At 49.2% G+C, this 22,083-nt stretch overlaps 1 protein-coding gene across 1 annotated transcript in view; it reads right to left on the reverse strand.

Moving 5' to 3' along the window:
• Window positions 1–22,083, reverse strand: part of LOC115602077 (transmembrane protein 211-like) — a 61,685-nt gene that overhangs the window by 38,626 nt on the left and 976 nt on the right. The window contains exon 2 of the mRNA XM_030472836.2: window positions 11,530–11,668. Within this exon, the coding sequence (XP_030328696.1) occupies window positions 11,530–11,668 (139 nt within the window). The remainder of the gene's footprint in view (window positions 1–11,529; window positions 11,669–22,083) is intronic.

Below are 22,083 nucleotides of genomic sequence, written 5' to 3' on the forward strand. Positions count from 1 at the left end.
GAAGCTGAACCCTCCGAGTGCCCTCTAGCATTGAGGAGGAAGGAGCACAGCATGGGAGATGCTGTGGGCTGGACCCTCTGGCCTGGCTGCTGTAGGTGATAGCGGGGAGCGTACAGCAGCATCCAGTGGCAGCAGGGCTGTGAGGTGCAAAAGGCAAATGTGCCTCAGCTCCTGATGCAGGCACAAGCTCTTTGTTTATTCCCAGATAGAGTGATCAAGCAGCCATCTCCTCTCCTGACACCTCCTGGAAAGGGTTGTGGCCCAGAAGTTCACCGCCTCAGTAAAAATGCAAACTGTAAGCTGATTAGATATTCATAGATACTCTTTCTTGATTAGCTCACCATTAATATTTCAATGTCAGAACTGGATGCATACTGCCTCCCTGCTCTCTTCCTTCCTGCTTAATTAATTTTGACCATCACTGACAACAGTCTCCAACAGATAGCAGAAATTGAAGTGGGCTGTTCCGTGACTTCGCTTGCTGTAAACAGCTATTTGCAATTCCTTTTCATACATCACCCACTCGGCACAAAGAGATCATGGTAGCAGAAAATGAGTCTCCCTCATAAGGACTTCAGAGCTCCAAAAGAACATTTGCTTATTTGATAAAAATAAGCAAAAGGACAATGCAGTAGGCACAACTCAGCAACAAGATTTGTGTCTCACCTCATAATCTGCTGGCTGTGATGCCATTAAAAAAAAAAATAGGGATAGAATTGTTAATTTCTCTTTAAAAAGAAAGGGCTTTTGATTTAGGGTAGCTCATAAAAGCCAGAGTATTGCCCAGCTGTGAGGGGGTGTGATAATTGCTGCGACCCCAGCAGTGGTATGAGCAGCTCACTTCATAAAATGCAGGCTGCATGGCTGCCTGATGCACAGCACACACATCCACAGCTGATAACATGACATGCTGCTAATAGTCTGTTTGATTTTATTGATGTGCTCAAGATACATGGGGGCAGAAGGAGCAGTGAAGCACAAATTATACAGCAGCGTTTGTTCCAGCCCAGCCCAGGGGACTGTCTCCATTTGTGTGTGCTCCTCCTGGGCCCAGAGGGATGGGAGCTCTCCTGCATGACAGGAGGGCAGTTGCCACCTCCCAGGTCCACATGGTCCTGACACAACGTGCACTGGGATTGCTAGCACAGTGTGCCACCCTGAGACCAAAGCAGCACTGGCTTTGCAGAAACAAAATTTTTGCCTTTCTTTGCTGCCACCTGAGCTGCATGTTGCTGCTGCAAAACCAGCCCTCTGCTGCTGGACATGCTCCACATCTCCATCCATTGCTACAACCCATCCAACCCTAACCTCCAGCCTCTCCTTTCCCAGGGAATACACCACAGTGGTGACCCAATGCAAGCATAAAGGCAGGAGTGGCATGTTGCCGCTTCACTCAGCTCCATCCCCTCCACACAGTAACTCAGGCTGTTAAACGCCTGGCCAGAGCTCACCATCTGCTTCCAGTCTTCTAGGAATACTGCTGCATAACTCAATCAAAAAGGAGAAGATCCTTGTTTCACTGAATCATAAGTCACTCGTCAAGTAATTATATTTTTATATCCCTAGCAGGAGCAACAGGGGCTGTTCATTTTATGGGCTTTAGCAGCCAGAGCTGTGCTCTGCCAAGGTTATGGGTGGGAGAAGAACACTATTTAACATTTCCTCAGCCATTCAAGGCTTATCCATGTTTTTAGCTTTTTGGTTAGGCAAGTGAATAAAGCCTTGCAGGACCAAGGCCTTTGTCCAGGAGTGCTCTTATTGTGGAGCATAGAAAACGTGCTCCTTGGACCGGAATAACTGACCAAACCACCAGCATGAAGCTGATTCCCAGCAGTGTGAATATGCCAGGTCTGCCCTTACAGGGCAATGGACAGAGCAGCTTCTGCAGCATAGCAGTTGCTGCCTAACAAGGGAGCAAAATCATGCCTACCCCAGCAGCTGGAGGACACACAGGGCTGCATCCCCCTCACGCTGCCTTAGAAGGGTCAGATGAGATTAGTTCAGGGGGAAGGCCTACCAACTTGCTCCATAAAAAGTGCCTGGGATGAAACTCACAGGACTCAAAAAACTGAAGGAGTCTTTTAAAAAGATCCCAAATGGTAATCTTTCTGGAACCTTCTGTTGCTCTTTGGGGCAATTTCCCCATGTTAGACACTTCCACTATCCCACAGTTTGTGCCCTCTCCTCAGACAGCCATCCCTCAGCACCACTGTCCTTTCCTGGGTTAGTTCTCCACCTGCTCTTTCACTGCCCCAGATGTTCAGTCTTTTAGACAGATTTATTCCTGTGACTTTGAAAAGGGCTTCACCATGTTTCCATCTGTGTTTACACTCAGTGCGGGGTAAATTTCTCCTCCTAGCAGATCTGTTCCTTACCAGCAAAGAAGTACAACTCAGCATAGATTCAGATGGGAAGGCAGAGCAAAACATTTCCGAGCCAGCGCTCGCCTGGGAGCTGTGCTGTGTGCCACAAGGACAGAGACTTCTGCCAGACTACCTGCATTATCAGACTGTGCAAGAAGGAAGCGGGATCTGGCTCAGAGCCACTGCTCACACATTCGCTTTCAGGGCTGGTTCCCCAATTTACCCAGCACCTCCTGCCAGTTATTCAGGATACTGAAGCCAAATGCTTATCTAGAGCAAGCAAAGCAGGACTGAAATGCCCCACATCCCACTGAAGGGTCTGACTCAGGTAGCCGGGATGCTGCTGGTCAGCTGCGGCTGTAGATGTTGGAAAGACCCATTTTGTCTGACCTTCACAGCTGCTATCTCTGTGCCTTCTCTTAAAGCAGGACTGGCTGATGCACAAGCACAGCCGTTTTTAACTGCCTGGGCAATTTGCGACACAAAGGACAACGAGCAGCTGCAGCCCAGATTGATCACCTTGCTCACCAAGGCTAGGCCAACATATCTTCGCTGTACAGCAACAGCAAGGCCCCAGAATCACTTCCCAGGTGGATCTACAGATAGTATGAGCTTTATCTAATCTCAGGAAGACAGATTTTGAAGCATATAGGGGCTCACTGCTTCATCCTAATCTGGTATCAACTTTCAGGTTTCAGGGCGGCATGTTGGTGCTGGTAGATGGGTATATGTGCTGGCCTCATTGCTATATACTGCCCTGCTCTGTGTCCTGAGAGGTCCTTGTCCCCATGTTCAGATGCCCGTTAAACTACAGTCAGGATCCAACCAGCCCAGCAAACATTTATGTCTGACACAAAGGCCAGAGACTGTCTTCCATGCTGCTAATATTGGTTTAGCACATCATAACAGGCCAAAGACTTCCAAAATTGACGGGACTGGCTGGACACTGGGGTTGACCAGAACTCCCTGAAATGCATGCCTCCTTCTCTTGAGCAGACTGAACTGCAAACTGCCCATGAAAGTCCTGAGTTCCCTGTTAGGATTGCAGAGGAGGGGATGTGTTTTTTAATCTGCATTACACCACACAGTCCAGATGGATGAGTCAATAAAGATCATGCGACCTATACACAGTTGCTTCAGGATGCATGAAGTTCAGCTAGGAGCTCCCTTCCCCACAGCAAGGGAGGATATTCAGGTGGCCCTGGAGGGGATTTGCAAGGGTCTGTCTCCATCTTCCCAGCAACAGCAGATACAAACATGAGCCAAGCCAGGGGAAAAAAAGAGAAGAGCCAAACTGTTTCTGAAGGGAAATACCAGCTGAAGCTCACAATCACATAGCAAGGAGATAAGGAGACATGCTTCTTCCCAGCACTGTGGGCATGCAATAAGCAGGCTGGGCAGCCACTAATGACAGCTATTAAAGGATAGATGCTCTGAAGCTTTGCAGGAGCTGGTTTACGATGTCCTTTCTGTGCTACCAGCAGCCTGAACTTACAAGGGAAGAAGGACCCTCTCATGCAGTGGTTCTCTCCTGCAACACCAACAAGCACAGTTAAGCTCTACAAAAGGTGAACCATAATCAAAGCCACCTCTCCCCAAAAGCTCATGTAATGTGAGGGAGCCTGCTGGGAAAGGTATGGCTGGAAAAGCCTTCCAGCAATGCCTCTGAGCTCCATGCCCCTGAGCGCCATGCTGGTCCCTTGTAAATGTTAGAATGAGAGTAAACGTCCTGCATTGTAGAAGAAAGGACAACTGCCTGTAAACTGAATGGAAAGTCTCACAGGCAAAGGGAAGCAAATTCCCTCTAGAACTGAAGTATGGATTTTCCCATCTGAAAGACATGGCTCTGGCACAGTGCTGGGGTCCTTGGGGCTAGCTTGTATTTCCTCAGGGGCTTTGGAGCCTCAGTGGCACTTGTTATTTGTTGTTCCTACTTATTACAAACCACTGTTATTATTTGCAAAATATACTTTTTACGGACTGTTACTGCATCCAAGTGCAGTAATTGGCCTAAACCCGAATCCCCAGGAGAACTGTTGAAAGAGAAGCAATTCAGCCACATATTAATATGACAAGGATTTCCCCAGGTTTAAGGCAATAGGAAATATGTTTTGTACAAGAGAACTAGTTCTTTCTTGCAGTATGAAACTGCTCTTTTTCAGTGATAGCAGTGAAAGGATATTGCTTCTGTCATTGATGTCACTGGAAATGTATTGCCCCTTTCCAAGAAACCAGTGAAAGGACATGGCTGGTTTATTCTCTCAGTGAGGCTACTCACTTAGAGAGAAATACACTGCCTCCAGCATTAGCCCAGACATGCTGCTCCTGCTGTGTTCCCCGCCTGAAGGGAGGGCAAAGGCACCAAGTCAGAGGGTTCGTGCCAACTGGCAAAACTGTACCTGGAGAAAAGCAAAGCAGAGTTTGAGAAATAAGCAGAAGAGAGAAAACTGTCCAATTGTCAGATGGAAATGAATTCATAACTTCTCTCATGGAGGGTGAAGTGGGGCTCAGCTGCTGTTACAGTGCAGCCAGGATCTGGCTCTTTCTCCTTTAGCAGCTCTGCACCTTGTATGAAATGAGCTTAAACCCTGGGGAAGGCTAATGTACACTTAACCTGTGGCAGGAGGGCTGGCCATTAGGAAAGCTGCCAGCCCTTCTCCGTTTTACTGTGAAGTTTAATGGTTTGTCTCTCCACTGAAGATTTTAGGTTTTCAAAGTAAAATGAAATGGTTCTCAAACTAAGATGATCTGTCACATGAATGTATGCACCAAAGAGCATGGAGAAATTACTTTTTCAGCAAGAATAGAAATTTCCTCCAGTGAAAGGCTGAAGTTGAGTCGATGTTTGTGGTTCCACTTTCATGCCTGTCTATCTGCAGATCTGGCAAGTTCATTTTGCTCCCCTGCAACATCCTCCCAGGTGACACCTCCCACTTGGAAGGTAGATGGAAAAAAAGTCAATTGTTTGTTTTAACATGGGAGTTCATGAAATTCTCTTGCGGAGACTGGTGGAATACCATCATCTGGGCTTTGGCACTGGTGCCCAGCATCTCCACAGGGTTCAGAGCAGTCCCTGCTCCAGGACACATTGGCCTAAGGACCAGGATGGTTATGGCTTTTACTGAGCTGAATTCTGGAGCAAATTGGCAAAAAATGCTACAAAAGAGGATTTGCATCAGTGTCAGTGAAAAACCTGAGAGCACACATAAGTCAGACGTAAGCAATACTGGCGCTGCAGCAAAGCACCTCTCGGGCTGGGCTGTGACAGAGCCCTGTCCGCGGGCTCCTACCATCAGACATGTATTAGTTGTGTCAGGAATTAGTGAGAGTTCACTGACTGAATAATAATGTGCCAAAGGCAGTTTTTCGACTTTGCAAATGTAATTAAAGAAAGCAGGGGGAAAAAGCCTTGCACCAGGGGAGGAATCAGGGCTTCCAACAGTGTTGGTCACTGTCTCTATTGCAAGGATGAGATGTGAAATGAGGAGGGGAGAGGGTGAAGATGTCAATGAGGACCTGAGCAATGATGAGGATCATGCAATTACAGCTGTGATGGGAGCATTGCTCTTTATGGAAAAAGACAAGGGGAAAACAGAAGTGCTGTCCTTGTGACTCAGGAGCTGGACCTATCACCAGGGTCATGTTTTATGCTGCTGGTTTTTACTTTCATGCCTGAGCACTTCACATTAGGACTGGACTTTGCTTTATTTTTGGCATTTCTCTTGCTTAGCCAAATCTTGCAGTTTTGGGGGACCTTTCTTGGGTGGCTGGAAACAGCTTTATGGCAACATTTTTTTAATGCTACTCTGGTGACTGAATATACCCAGCAGCAAGACTCAGCATGTTTTTCAAGACATTACTGCCACAAGAAGAGGGACCATGTGGGCTCTGCGATAAAAGCCAAGACACTATTTTTAAAACAGGGATGAGGGAAGCTTTGGGTGATTTTAAATCAAATCAATGGCTGGACAACAGGGCGCTGCTTCCCCCCTGCCTCTGCTGCCAAGTTCCTCTTCAAATTCCCAGGGCTGTCTTGTGACAAACAATCCTTGTTGTCAACAGGATGGGGCTCCCACCACAGCCATGAGAACGCCCATCAGGAAATCGGTCATGGGTCAGCCGCTGCCCAGGCTGTGTGGGAGCAGGTGGGAAAAGCCGCACAGTCTGGGACTGGCTCCCCCATCTCCTCAGCCATTCCTGAACATTTTTAGTGTTGGTTGCAGCATTGGTGACATAACCCCAAGCTGTCCCCTGCCTTGGGCAGGTGTCTGCTCCATTTATGTCTCCTCAAAGAGGTGCTGCAGGGGCCATGCTGTGACACTGCCTGCACCCCGGGAGCAGTGGGCATGTCCCCACTGTCCAGTGGCCCCTGCAACATCCTCAGACATTGCTCTCCAGCATCCCCAACAGCTGCTGGTACCACAAGTCTTTTATTGCATTGGAAGGTGGTATTTGGTAGAGTGTCTCCCCCAGGCCTTTATTTCATTTGTGACTACTGGTACCTGGTCATCCGAGATGCCATCAGGCAGCACTCCAAAACTGCCTCATGTGGTAGTGATAGAAGCACAGAAGGGAAGACTCCCGCAGTGGTTTTAATAGCAGGTCGGCAATTACCAGGCTATGACCCCTCTATTTGCTGCCACCATGGAGATGCTAGCAAAGGTCGGAGGACCCAGGCAGCTTGGTTGTACACCCTCTTGGTGCTGTTTTTATCTAAGTTACTAATTACACATTACCTATATGTCACCAGGCTGATCAATATTAGTCTGAGGAATCAATACAGACGTGGATGATGGTGCTGTTTGCCATTCAGAGCCTGCAGGAGCTGGAAAAAACAGGGCACCATCGATTCCAAAGGTAGGCTGAGATGCAGGGTGGGACAGGAGGCACAATGGGGACAGTGACCACACTCTGCCTTCCTAAGTAACCCTGTGACACAGGCACTGGGACAGCCTCCTGGCCAGGGACTTGCCATGTCCATGCTACCCCCAGCACACGCCTGCACCCCAAGGCTGAGGCAAATCTCCCACCCACCCTGCAGCATTCCTGTGGGAATGGCACGTTCCATTTCAATCTAGGTTGCTTTTCAGTCCTTGGGACACGATGTGTTTAAAAGATTCACACATCTGAAAATGAACAATTGTCTGAACGTGTTCCTACCTGATGATCAGTAATCACTGGCTACTTCAGCAAGCACAAGGTCTCCTGCATTTTGCTTTGCTGCTTAACTAACCAAAAGCTGAGACTATCTCTATAATGCCACCATGCTTCTGCCGGCAAGAGGGATCTTGGCTGCAGAATACAATCAAATTTTGCAGGAAGAAGCTCTTAGGACTACCATGAAATTTGGAATTAAAGTGCAGCTAAGTAAGGGAATTGCATAACTAGGAGTTTCTGCCTGTCTTGCTGGAGTCTTATGACTGTTCTGATTCTGTCGTAGCAATGCTGGGAAATTACTCTTTGAAACCAAAACAGCCTTAGAAAAGCATGGGCAGGTCAGGGTCATTTGCCCTCAGCATTGGGTTTGTCTTGAGCAGAGTTGATGGTGGTAGGATTAGACAGAGAGCATCATGGGGCAAATGCAAAACTCTCCCCTAAGGCTTCCCTCACGCTCGACTGTGCCTGTGCCCTCAACAAGATGCAAACCTCTGCAGCCTCCTCCTGTCAGACCACTTCACAGGCATGTCTCAGAGACCAGAAAAAGGATCAGCAGCCGTGGGGCAGCTGAGGGTGCATCCAGTTACTAACCATTGATGGATCAGCCACCACTTGCCAGCAAAGCAAGAGCCCTTTGCCTGAAAAGCACATGGTGAAAAGCTCCTGAAAAGCAACACAATTATGGTTTTTATTGAGGCTTTAGGGTAGCTAAAGGAGCTGTGGAGGGAGGCTGCTAGTCCCTGTTGCCCGCCTGGAAGACTTGGTACTTTTTCTAAGCAGCAGATGCAATCCTCCTTGGTGCCAGCAGCTTAATCCAACAGCAGACCCATAATCCTTCCTTTAGTCCCACAAATCCCAAAAGCAGAAAGCTGTCCAGATTTGCTGTTTGATGGGGTTTACTCAGCCTCAGTTGCAATCTCAGTTTCCACCAGTAGCCAGCCTCGCTCCCCTGGAAAGGCCATTCCCACGGGAAGCACAGATGCTCCTGAGCCAGGGAACAGAAATGGGCCATGCTGGAAGCCCAGTGGAGGCTGCTTTGGTTCTCAGCACCCTCCGGCCTCCAGGATGCTCCTCTAATGCTGTGACACTACTGGAGACTGTGTGGGCTGCAATAGCTCAGAGTGGCCTGGGGCACCTTGGGGCAACCCAGGGCATCACCAACAGTTGCCCGTGGGTGAAGCCAGGGCCTAGAACACTGTGATGGTCCCATGTTCCTTCCAGCAGCTTTGCCACTGGCAGTCACTCAAAAACTAGTCTGAGAGCTTTGCAGAGAGAAAATGTAATGTCCAGTTATAAACTGCAGGCCCCTGGCACAGCACCTAGAAGCCACCAGAGAGGTTGTACAGGCACAGCCAGCCCTGGAGAACATCCCCTGCCTTTCCCTTACAGCCCCATACAGCAGGAAACATTTCTCCCTGGAAACAACTCCTAATTGTAAAATGCCAGTGAACAGGCTTTTGCTGAAACCCAACTGTGGCAGGATGTCAGCTGTACCCCCATTTGCACTCCCTGTCCCTGGGGTTAGCCCCAGGGCCCATCTCCATCAGCAGCGATGGGCCACAGCTGGAGGTTGGGGCCGCCCACGTCCCACAGATAAATGGGGCCAGCTTGGCTACCCCAGCTTCTTTAGAGGTGCTGCTGAGCAGGTTTGGGAGGAGGTATCATAGTAGAAATCTAATTCTAGTGAGCTGGCATCACACTTGGGGAGTGAGCTTCATCTCTAATCTCTTGGGCAGCTTTGACTTTGCTTTTAGGGTATGAGAGCTGAGCAAATGTTCTGTCTTTCTTCCTTCCTCCTCTCTCTGTTGCTCTGCTGTTCATTTACTCTTTCATTAGGGATCATCCTCTTGTCATTTATGTGGCTATGTTGCGGGTTTTTTTCTAAGGGGTGGATGTCAGGCATCAGGAATCATGTGTTCAGCATATGGTGGCAATTAGCCCAGCCCTGAACCCTGATGGCATGTCTGTGTCTGCAGTTAATGCTCTGCTCTATCTGCATAAGGTTTCTATCCTCCTTCCTGCTGGGGCTGGAAAAGGCACAACTTGGGTCTCAAAAAACAGCAGGAAAGTGTTAAAAACATAGTTTGAGCCTGACTGCCCCTTGCTGTGGGCTGTTCTCAGGATTGATTCTTGTTTGGTTCAGTTTGGCCTTTACACCTGGATTTATGTGAGTGTGGCTCAGGATGTCTGTCTGATACAGCACAGAGCCTATAGGGACTGATTCTGGCTCTGCTAGTGCCTCTGCTCATGCACTTTATGGCATGTTTCATGCTCCTGGCTGAATGCACCTGGCTCTTTTATTAGGAAATTAGCGTCAATGTTTAAAAGTGTTAAGCTTATTTATTCATGCCTATGGTTCTCTGCAAAATATCTTGAGTTGTTTTTATGGGATGGGAAAATGGGAGCAAAATTTGGATTTCAAGGGGGAAATACCAGGGCAAGCAGAGGGACGGTGCCTGTGGGACCAGCTGTGCTTCAGGGAAACACAGAGGAGAAACACAGCCCCCTCCCACTGCTCCATGGGCATCTTGTGGTGGTTTTATAGAGGTTCCCCTGGCAGAGCTCCCCTCTCTATCAGAAAGATGCTTTACCAAACCTCATGGGCTTGCTCTGCTTTCCTTCTCTCTCGTATAAATTCATCTACCCTAAAATCCCTGGTTTTTTTCTATGAGATAATGTGATTTTGGGGGAGGAGTTTATCTCACTGTCACCTGGCTGCAGCTGATTTTGGATGAAGAGCTTCCTCCTGGAGAGGGAGAGGAACAGGGAGAGAAATGGGGCGGAGGGTGTGTGTGTGGGGGGCAGCATTTCTCAATCCAAATACATTAAACCATTTAATTCTGTTGACTCAGGGCTGCCTGGCTCTGAATGGGAATTAATATACAGTGAACCAAAATTAAAAAGCACAATACAAAATGCGTAGCGAGGCACTGCCAGGGTTTGAAGCCACCCGTTAGCTTTCTTGAACATACCCAGTAAATTTTAATTTGTCAGTAACGCTCAGAGCCTACAGTTTATTTACAGCCTGTTCAATATCACCCAGACCCCTCAGAACACCTCATCTGTATTTATCTGCCACAGTTGGTTTCCCTTCCAGGGACTCTTACTAATCCCTTGCTTGTCTCTTGTTGCAGAGCCAGACGCAGCAGGGATGTGCCACCCCCCAGGCAAAGGTAATGCAGACCCCTTTCTGTCCCACTTATCCCCTGCACAGGAGGCCACCCAGAGCCACCTCCCAATGACGCACACCATCCCCAGGTTGGGGCTGAGACCTGCTGGCATGGGGCTCCTCTGTCCTGCAGCCATCAGCCAGCACAGAGGGGTGATGGGAATCTCCAAATTGTGGCCTCCAAATGATGCATAGGTCACTAGTAATGGGGTACAGGCAGGAGCAGCTGCCTCTATGGACCCACAGCCTGGCTGAGCTGGAGCAGCCACGGTTAACAGGCCAGGCCTCTCCATCTGTTCCCAAATCAGCTCCCGCTGGATGAGCCCTGGTGAGGAAAACATGTAACAGGATTGCCCTCAAAAGCAGCTTGAATGCTGCTGAGCAGATAAGGAAGCCTGGCTGGCCCCGAGGATTTCTCCAAGGAAAGGACTTTATTATCAGGCACAGACATGATGGGCAGTTTAATCTCCTGTCATGGCTTATATCCAGTTGGAGTGGTTTGGTCCAACACTTTCAGCTCCCAGAGATGTGGCTGGGTGGGGAGACAAGTCTCATTTGGGATTTGTCTTTCCACAGCACAAGGATGGACCTGCCCCAGCTGCCTGCCTTCTCCCCTCTGCATTAGCCAATGCAACATCAAGAAAGTCATTTTCAGTAGATTTGATAAGGATGGATGCAGGTGGCAATTGCTAAGTGAAGGGCCACTCGCTTTTCTCCCACTGTTGGTTAAGATTTGCAAGCTCCTCTTGCTGCTGAGATCCAGGATGCTGTGAATGGCTGGGCAGCACCCTGAGGAAACCCCACTTTTCCACCCCAAAGAGCAAAGTCCCCATCACTTGCCTGCTGCTGTCTGCATGTAGCCAGCCAGGGTGCAGACTCTCCTCTCGCAGGCTCCGCCAGGCAGCAGGACAGCGACGATGGCCAGCAGCGAGCTGAGGGCCAGCAGGGCACAGCCACCTGCACACAGCACGGCGCTCGTCTGAAAGGACACACAGGGCTGTCAGAAAGGTGACCCACCACCAGCCCCATGACACCACCCCACAATTCCCCTCTTTAAGTGAAAAGTGGGGCCCCATCATCGGCAGCTTCTACCACCTTTTCCCTTCCACCTTCTGTTGCTCAAATTCACTGTTAAGTCTTGAGCCCATGGTTCACCTGTCACCTGGTCCCAGGGGTTATTACTATCCAGGCTATGGTGATAATAGCAAATGTATTACATGCATGAAGGGCTACGTCACTAATACAAGTGCCATTAGATGCCTGCGACGCGTGTCAGTGCCTCCACTGAGAGCTGAAACTTATCTCGTGACAGCGCCTGCCCCTGCAAGCCTGGCAATTAGAGGGTACTTTGCCGATGATGCTCCACAGTGGGGAACCTGCTGCTGCAAAGGTTTCATTGCAGCCAGACTCTGCTGACACAGCAGGCCGCTTCCACCCCATCGCCCAGCTCACTTTCAGCAGCGCCACCAGCCCTTCCCTGCAGCAGCCATGGCTTTGATTTAGCTCTTTTTGCAACAAAACTGGGTCATTCGGGACTGTCATTCAAACTCAGCTCACTCCGTGTAATGAAGTTTTGAGGTGCTGGAGGCTATAGGAGTACCTGGTAGGCAGTTTTCCCAGGAGGGAAAACAGAGGGGCAGTGAAAGGGGAGGCAGCACAGCCTGCAGCCTGTATCCCTGCCATTACCTGGCCGGAGTGGAAGCAATCTTGCTATTTAAGATTCTGGCTCTACGATGCACACTGCATCAGCACCTAAAACTGGGAAAAGCACTAATTTATGGTAAAACAGCTCATCCCTGGGTATGGGTACCTGATTGCTGCACTGTTGCTGTTTCTGTCCCCTTTGCAGGTTACGCTTCCAATGAGATGGCACTGGCAGCAAGGTGGTCCCTGTACCAGCAGTGACACATGCCAGTCCAGCCAGGGGCAGAGTGTGGCCCAGGACAGTGAGGGGACCCGACAAGTGCCTCTTCCTCCAATATCCAGCTCGTGACAGTGTTCAAACATCACAAGGGCACCTCGGTCCCAGCATTGCGGCAGCCACATCAAGTCCTGTCATTTCACAGCAAATTCCATGAAACGCTTCTGGCTTTGGTGAGTCACTCTGCAGTAACATCCACCTCATGGCTCCATAAAGCAGCACAGCTGTTAAGACAGGTCTCATCCCCGTCTTTCTAACAAGCCTCATTTTCATAACCTGCGCAGGAGCTCTCCTAAGGAGCTCAGGTCCCTCCTCCAACCACCCTTGCCCAGCCCTCTTGCTCTGCTGAGACATTCTGGGTAGAAATGCACAATTCTCCTTTCTTACTTTTCCCCTCTATATTTGAGCTTTTAGTTTACTATAGGAACAAACCCAATACATGTTTCCATTTGTGCCTCCCCTCACCAAAGAGGTAAATGATCTGCTAAATGTAAGTTATGCTGCAGGAACCACAGGCAGGCTTAGGGGGGAAGTGGAATTGGGTTTACGTTGTGATGGCTATGGGGGCGTTCAACCAGCTAAAAAAACCTTCCAGCACTAGCAGTGCTGCCCCACAGGTCTGGCCCTGCCCTACATCTACCTGCTTAATTTACTGCTGAGGTGTTTTTTAGCAGCTGGACTGGCTAGTGCTGGTGGCAGAGCCACTGGCTGCAGGGTCCTGCCTGGGAGCTGCTACTGCTCCAAAAAAGGACACACTAGTGCTGGCAAGGCCAGGGAACCACAGTCACCACCCTGACACCCCAGTGTGAGTGCTTCCCCCAGTGCTGTGCAGTGATTAGAAATCAGCATCTTATTTATAGCCTATTTATACACTGCACAAGCAATGAAAATGCTGTCCCAGCAATAAATTAACTCCTGACATGTAATGTAAAAGGCACAACAGTGCAAACAGCTACTGGGAGAAAAGAAGAGGCTATGGCAGCAGGAACTGTGGCAGCAGGGCTATCTGCTCCTTCCCGGGGCCTTCCAAGCCACTGAGACCTGAACAGACAAGTGCTGCTTCAGGGCAGCAGAGGTCAGGACACCCCAGCAGGGACCAGCCTCTTGCTCTGTCCGTATTCCAGGAGGGAGCCACAGGGTTTGGGGTGGGATGGGTGACCACATTACACAGGCACCCTCCTAGCTTGAGACACCATAGGGAGAGCAGCTGCTCCTCACCATTTCCAGGGCAGCAGTGGGGAAACATGGACTCATAAAAGGATTACTCTGCCCGGTGTCTGAATTCTACCTTCCACCCAGCGACCTGCTAAACCATCCTCCTTCACGAGGCCCATTAATTATTTAGAGCGATGAATTTTTCAGCAGAAGGGGGTCTTGTGAAGCAGGCTTGTTCCTCTCTTGTGTGAAGCATATTATTTTTAATGATCCACGTTCTTCTTAATTATGGTAGTGCAAATCCCTTAAAAACTCACAGCTCCTGCTGGAAACAACCTATGAGCTGCTAAACCCCACAGAAAGGTGCAAAGATGTTTCCGAGGACATAGTGCCAAGAAAAAAGGTACAAACAGAATGGGTGCAGGTGTGTGTGACACTGAAAAAAGAGCTGGGTCTGGTTCAGGTTCTGCCGTCAGGGTTCCTAGAGACAGCAGCAGGACTGTGGGGTTCCAGGACCAACAGCACCCTGATGTGCACAGTGGTGGCCAAAAAATGACCAAATCCAACCAGGCCATGGCAAACGGAATTAAGTTCTCATTTTGAGTAAATGTGTTAAAATTTGTGTGGGCAAGAGGTGCAGGTAAACAGTGAGGTTTGTTTTCTGCCATGTGGACCAGGAAAGCTGAGCCACAGAACCACTGGGCAGCTCTGGGGGCAGAAGGGGTAATGCAGCTAAGCAGTTTTGCTGTGGGACACAAGGGACGGCAGTGGTGCAGCTGCCCCAGAATAGGTGGCAATAGAGAAAGGCACGGGGCTCTTCAGGACAGATGGCAAGAGACCCTGCGGCAAGCTGGTGGTCTTAGTCTGGCTCCTACATTACACTGGTTCACCATAGCTAGAGCTGCTGGAACACAAGGTATGAACTTCTTTCCCTAAGAACTTCCCTAACTTCTTCCCCTTCATTACCTGCCAAAACACTGGATATGCTTTTGTAAACCAGAAATTTTTTGTTTTGTCCTAACCCTTCCAGGTTCAAATTCCTTGCCTGGGAATTGACCCAACTGCTCCTACCTTGTACTGGAGTCACACCTGCAGATCAAACAGCTGCTTCTGAAGAAAAGTAATAAGGCTTAAGTTTGAAGAAGTCCATGGAGCAAAGGTACCAAACAGTAGGAGCTAAAACCCCTTCCAACTGCGCAGCACCTCCCTCCCTTCTCCCTGTTTGTGCCTGTTGCATCTTGAGCAGAAAGGATGCAGGAAACAGGATGCAAAGGCTGAAACCCAAAATAGATGGGGAGGGAAACAAACGGGATGCATCGAGGCCATCTGTGAGGGCCCAGCTCAGGCAGGGGAAGGAAAAAGCCCATTTATCACAGCAGAGAGCACAGCTTCCAGTGGAAAACCAGCCAGGGAGAAGCAGGACCTTGCTGCTTGGTGGGCTGCCTCTCCCCATGCTTTGCAGACCTATGTCTGCACCAGGGGAGATCCCTGGGGAGCCCAGCAGCCCTGGGCTGTGAGCTATCCTGCCTCTGCCATGCCGGGAAAAGACATAAAACCCTGTCAGATTTTCTGTTCCCACTCCCAGGGAGATTAATTGTTTATCCCCAAACAAATTAATAGTCCCCTGGTGGGACTGTAAATATGCCTTTATGTGGCGTGATAAATTCTGATTAACAACAATCCCCTACCCATTATTTTAATATTTTACACGTCTGACACATGCCATGACTATGCCATTCACTAAGCAATAAATCTGCTGAGGATGCTGTTTCATTCACCAAAAGAAAAACCCCTCCAAATTAAAATGTCACACAATGATCATCCTGGGAAGAATCACTTAATATCCCTAATGAGAATTTTTAAAAGTTAACTCATCTTTTGAAACCAGCAGCCATGATCTTTACAGTTTAAAGTGAAAAGGGCAAAGGGAAAAAAAACTGTCTGGTCCATTGAGTTAGTGCTGAGAAATGGTATCTAGTGTTCAGCTTGGCAGAGATAAACCAGGTTGGCAAAGCTCCTGCCATCGCTGCCATCCTGGATGGGGCCCCATGGTACCCAGAGCAGTAGTCTGAGGGCAAGGTTACAGACTGCTTGTGTATTTCAGCCTCTCTCAAGTGCTTAAGCATCTTTGCAAATGGGGACAGAAAGTAAATACCCTAAATAAGTAGGAAATAAAGCTATGGGCTAAGTAAAAATACAAAAGAGTGAAGGTCGGAGTGTGTGTGGCTTTCTGGGCTACCTGTTGAGGCAGAAAAGTTCTAAGATCTTTTCCCCTGAATAAGCTGGGGAAAAATTGGCTGTGTAAAATCAACTGTAAGAGAAGAAGGTGCAAAAGTAATCAAACTATTTTCTTTTTTTTTTTTTACATGCAGTCCCTTCTCATCAGAACTCTGTGTGATTAAATATTCATTTAGGGAATGTGTTTTGGGGTTAAACTGGATGGTGCTATACCTGGAAAGGCAGAAACTGAATGGACAACGTGGGTTTTAACCTTGATAAAAAAGAAATTGGTGCTGGATTTGGGTGCTGAGTGGGGACCTGGGCTTTGGGGTTTGCAGCAGTGCTGACAAGGACCCAGGAGGCCAGACCAGGGGCTGATGCTGGGAAGCAGATGCAGACGTTGGCAGCTGAGTCTGGCTCTGCTGCATGGCTCCTGGTAGAGGAGGAGCAGTCACCAGCGCCTGTTGAAGGACAAATAAAAGAGGGCTGAAAAGGATCGGTGCGAATACTCAGACTGGTATCTATCTGCAGGGCAGCAGCAGCATTGGAGCAGCAAAGCTGTCTTTCATCCACGCCAGCACTCGATGAGGACTCCGCGCTCCCTTGCTAGCTGCTGGTAGCAGCACCTCATGGCTGCGAGCTCCTCTGCTCCTCCCATGCCTTCTGGTGAGTTTGACACTGGATAAGACTGTGCTGCACCCAAAACAGTAGCGCCTTCTCCTTCGACAAAGGTGGGTAAAACCCAGGAATATCCACCTGGACACAAGTGAGGCGCCTGCCTCTGCAGGAGATGCTGCGTGCACAGGCGTGGGTGGATCAAGCCTTGCAGCTTGTTCGTATTTCCCCCACACAAGTCACAAACAAACATCCGCCATCTGGTCGGCATTAAAGCGACGGCCAGGAAGAGGATCCCACACGTCCTCATCTTCTCCTCCCCAGCAATTACCTTCCTTTCAGCGCCATCTGAGAGCTTTCGCCTTCCTATTTGATCTTCCCTCTCCATCTTGCTCCCAAGCACATGTTGTCCCCTGCCCAACAGCACTGGGAAGTGCCCAGAGTTATCCAGTGGGAGTGCATCCAACCTCCCCAAACCAGCCCAGCAGTAATGCAGAGCCCCAAGCATGATGCTGCTGGGGAGGTGGCTCCAGTCCTTGTTTCTTCCCCTTCAAATGAAGGATTTGGTTGATGGGTACCTGCCAGCACCACAGCACACATAGGGAAGTACCTCTCCCCAGCCCAGATTTAGCTGCCCACTTACAAAATTCAGCAAAACCCCCCACAAGACACAGCTCATCCAGTCCTGACCTTCCAGGTAACTTTTCCACTTCCAAGCTAACGAGGGTATTCAACACAAACACCAGAGGGGTTAATGCCCAAACTGATTCAAGGAAAAAAAAAAGGGGGGCTTTTCTTAATTAGGAAGAATATAAGAGACAGATAATATGTCTGACTAATTATGGCTGTCTTTCTTCCAGTGCCGCTGCATCTGGGGATGCTGGAAAGCAGTTCCTAATGGCACTGCTTTATCTAAAAGGATGATGGATAGTGGTGAAAGAGGAAAAAAAAGGGAAAAAGTAAGACATTAGCACATCAATGATGTGCCTGTGACCTCCATCAAGGGATGTGAACCAACTTAATGAAATTTTAATTAGCCAGCAAGCAGTGTGCTGTCACTGTTGCTGGGTACCAGATCAGACCTTCTTACCCACACTCTGTTGTTATACTTCCTTGGGATAAGCCCTTTCCTGGTGCTGGCAGCAAAGCTGGGCTCATTGTCTTGGGCTGGGGATCACCCTGCAGGTCACAAAACTCTCCCATCTGGCTTTTCCTTACAAAGCCAGTGGAGAGGAGCCCAAAGGGAATGGGACTTGCAGTCTCAAGAGGATGGAGGGAATGTCCTACCATTAAAATGTCCCTGCCATGTCCCTGCCAGACTCTGAGCCCCACAAAGGGGAAATGCAAGGCCTTTCCTAAGATGCAGGGTTCAGGATTCACTGTTTGTTGAGCAGGTTTGTAGGCAGGTGGCCCAGCATGAACTGGTCATCACTGTCATGAGCGGCCACATCTCAGTTAATCCCTGGCTGCTGCCCAGCCCCTGGCCCCACAGCCCAAGCAGTGACACTGTGACTGATACCTTTGTTTAAGCAAAGCAGCTTCCGTCTCCCCTTGAGAACAGAGTTGATTGATAGAATTAATCCTGAGAGCAGTCTGTATTTTCAATCAACTTGATCTTCTGTGGCCCATCCATAAACTGGTCCTGCCTCAGCACCCATTTCAGCCCAGCTTAGTGGTGAGCAGGTTCACTGGTCAGTGAGTCCTGATTATGGTTTGCTTATGTGGGCACCGAAACATGGGGCAGAGCCCAGGAATTACAAGTTTCCCCAACACTGGGTATTTTCTGTTCTCTTCATGTAGGTCAAAAACCTCTGGGTGGCTAATGAAGGGAGATAGTCTACTGCAAGGTAATATGCCTAAAGAAAAAGATGGTGATTTCAGGAATTGCTGAGCACTTACACCTCTTGCCAAGGCTATATAAGTGCAATTAAAATTCAAACTGACTGGTAGACAGAGTAAGATGCAAAGGATCTGCTCTCTTGGGAAGTTCTTAGGATGAGGAGCTAGAAGTTGATTTCCTGATAATCCCAAGTTAACATGCTGGCCTGATACATGGCCCCCAGAGATAGATCAGACTGCCCAAGAGCCAGTCTCACACGTGGCTCCCTGCTTAAATGACATTGCACTCCCAAACACTCAGCCCTCCCTTGTGCCAGAGCCTATGCTAGGAGTGATGGATTTTCCAAATATCTTCCCATCTCTAGGAGCACCCCGCGTGCTTTTCACTGGGAACAAGGCTGCTGCGTAGCTCCACAAACCTGTCCCCACCGGGCAAACCTCAGATTATGTCAGGAACCCAGCACTGAAGTGACGCAGCAAGAAACCATCAATGGAGGTTTATGAAACCTTTCAGCAAGGTAAGCAGGTTTACTGTCCATTTTCATTAAGCTTTGCTGAATCTTCTCAAGTCCTGCTATGGGCAAAAACCAGGAAAGACCCACTTAGGGAACTCCAGGGGCCATGCAAAGCCTTTCCCCATGTCCTGAGCAGGTTATTTTGTGCTCTGCGCCAGCAGGGCATCACTGGCTTCATAGGCAAATGGTCTATGTGGTTTTAACCCGAACACCATAGGTGGATCAGCTTCTTTGTTATTTTATATTATATGCTTGGCAAAGCCTGAAAATAATTGGAGACTCTCTGGAAAAATAAAAATAGAAATTTGAAATGAAGCAGCACTAGCTTCCGAAGTGCAGCACTGAGACGGGAACCCATGAGCCAAATGCTCCCACTGAAAGCAAAAATAAATTAGCTCAGGAAAAAACACTATTTTGCACGCACACAGTGATCTGGCACCAAAAATAGAAAAGTAGTGAGATGCAGTGAAGCAGCTCAGAGTTCAAAAGCTCGCCTGTTTTACCCAGCTCTACCAGTTGGCCTCCCAAGAGCCACCCCCTCTCCCTGCAGTGCCTGCACCCCTCAGGATGCACCTCCAGCCCTCACAGCTCCAAGTCCTCCCACAATAGATCCTCCTTTCCATTAATTGTCAGTGTAAGGGCTTCGTTAATAAATCGGTTGTGGCCTCTGGGCAATATCACCACCACCATCCTTTCTCCTCACCTGGCTCCAGCCAGATCCTCTCCAGTTTCCCCTCAGCTCTTGCAAGGTCTCAGCCTGGCAACATCTCCAGATGTCAGGGATATTTTATTATATTCCATCCTATCAAATCACCATCATGATGCTGAGCACGGTGCAAAGCTTCAGCAGCCTGAGCACTGGCAGGGTTAAATTAAAGGTACCCATGATATTAGACAGCTACAAAGTAATTATGAGAGAAAGCAGAAAAAAGCCAGCAACTCTAAGCAGACATGAAGGCCCTCTTAAGAGAAGAAAGGCATGTTAATTAACCTCTAGACATGACTCAAAGCATCATTTGTAGCATGATTAACATAATCCCCCAAGTGCAAACACACAACTGGCATTAACGATCATTTGCAGGACTGAACGCTCCCCCACCCCTTCAGCGCATTTGAACAGGGAAACATTGGAAACACGGTAAACGGGCACATTTGCAGGAAACAAAAAGAACAAGGTTCCCTGGGGATGGACATCCTGACTGCTGCCTGCTCCCACCCCCTCCCTGTGTGGTGCAGGTGGACATCCTCCCCAGGTGTGCTCTCAGCATCCTCTCCAGGTATGCTGTCAGCATCCTCCCAGATGTGCCACCAGCTTCAAGCCTGAAAAGCTCCTGAGCTCATGTTAGCTTTTGCTTCCTTTGTCCCCCCCCAACCACAGCTTCCCTCCCTTCTCACTAGCCTCTGCCTCTCCAGCAAAAAGCTGGTGGCTATTTTCAAAAGCTCCTGGATTCCTGTCCACACTAGGCTCTTGGCTTTCATTTAAAGAAGGAGCTGCCCCCCAAGATTGCTTGAAAGATTGGAAATGAATGTCACAAGTTCTGAAAGCAAAGAAAAAAGAGCCATAATTTCCCTATCTCTCCAAAAAGAATCTCCTGCTTGAACTTGAGGACAGGGCTCACAGCACTCAGCTCCCCCTGCTCGGAGCACTGAGGCGTGTGGGTTCCAAGGGCTGCTCATGCAGGAAAGCCAAAGCTGCTGCCTGCCTTAGCAAAGCTGTCAGGGATATTTTATTATATTCCACCCCATCAAATAACCATCACAACAGGTCTTCTCATCCTCGTCACGGCAGAAAGCTGGTCAGGGAGCGCTTTCCCCTGAAGGAGACTGCACTGTTGTTCATTAATTATTTGGGTGGTGATTAATTAATAAAGGTGATGAGGATGTGTCACCAAAATCCCCTGTAAACTCCAGTTGGCACCATAATATTATTCATTCCTACAACAGCCCAAGCTCAGGAGCTCAGAGGCCTTGCTTTATACTGTGTTCTGGATCTGAAGTGTTTTCAGAGGCTATTAGCTGGCTGAGGCTGTGTGTAGCTGAAGCTTGTTCAAATGAGTCACTGCTGAGCTTCATTCTTATCTTTAAAGTTTGTTATTACTTGGAAGTGTTTAGCTGCATTACATTTGCAAAAACATCTGAACAAAGGCCAGCTTATGGAAACGACAGCACTTCTGCACGTTTTTATATAAACAGGAAGGATTGTGTGCAGCCAGTTCTTTTCTTTGCAATTCACAATATTTGGCTTTAATGACAATTTTAAGGACCATGACAGGATGTAAGCGATCACATGCAGACGTGGTGTCCTGGGAGAGATAACAGCGCAGCTCCATGGCAGGCAGAGAAATTCAACTCCTGACACCATTCTGCTGGGCACAGCCACGACCTCTCAGGGACTCAGCCCTTGTTTGGGGGTTTCTGCAACGTAGCAACCCGGATCAAGTCAAAGCTCATGTCTTTTGAGCAGTGGCAGTGAAATCAGATTCGCAACCTCAGGGTAAGAAGCTAAGAATAAAAGGAAAGGAGAGGGGAGGAGGAAGAAGGGCAGGGGCATGTGGGCTGTGGGATGCCGGGCTGGGCTTTCTGTGGTCCCCATGCACACCCAGTGGGGACAGGTGGCTTTTTGTCACTGCAGGACATCACAGCAACCCCAGGCCCCACAGGCTATGGGAGGCCTTGGCCTCCTCCCTCCTAAAACCTCTCAAGGGCATCACCCAAGCTGGTAGGCAGGGGAATGGCCAGAGTCCCCCACATCCAGGCTCCATTTCTGGATCCTCATGTCCCAGGGGCAGCAGTTTCAGCCACCTCCCCGCTCCCTCCCGCTTAACTGACCCAGCCACCAAGTGATGCTCAGTGCCACACCAGGGAGCACCAAACCTCTCCTGCTTTCCTTCCGACTCCTTCCTGCGCACCCATGCAGGTCATAGGGATTTGAAGCCCCAGCAGGGCAGGGTGGCCAGGTCAGACCTGCGGGGCCATGGCTGGAGGTGGACCACAGCCACACCTGGGCTGCACTGGTCACCACAGTGACACAAAGGTGCCCAGGAGGTTTCCATACAGCACCCCAAGCGTGGCCAAGCATCCCGAAGAGGGATGTGGCCTCATAGGGACCACAGGACAGCCAGGGCTTGC

Source organism: Strigops habroptila, assembly GCF_004027225.2.
Source record: "Strigops habroptila isolate Jane chromosome 13 unlocalized genomic scaffold, bStrHab1.2.pri S16, whole genome shotgun sequence".
Lineage (NCBI taxonomy): Eukaryota > Metazoa > Chordata > Aves > Psittaciformes > Psittacidae > Strigops > Strigops habroptila.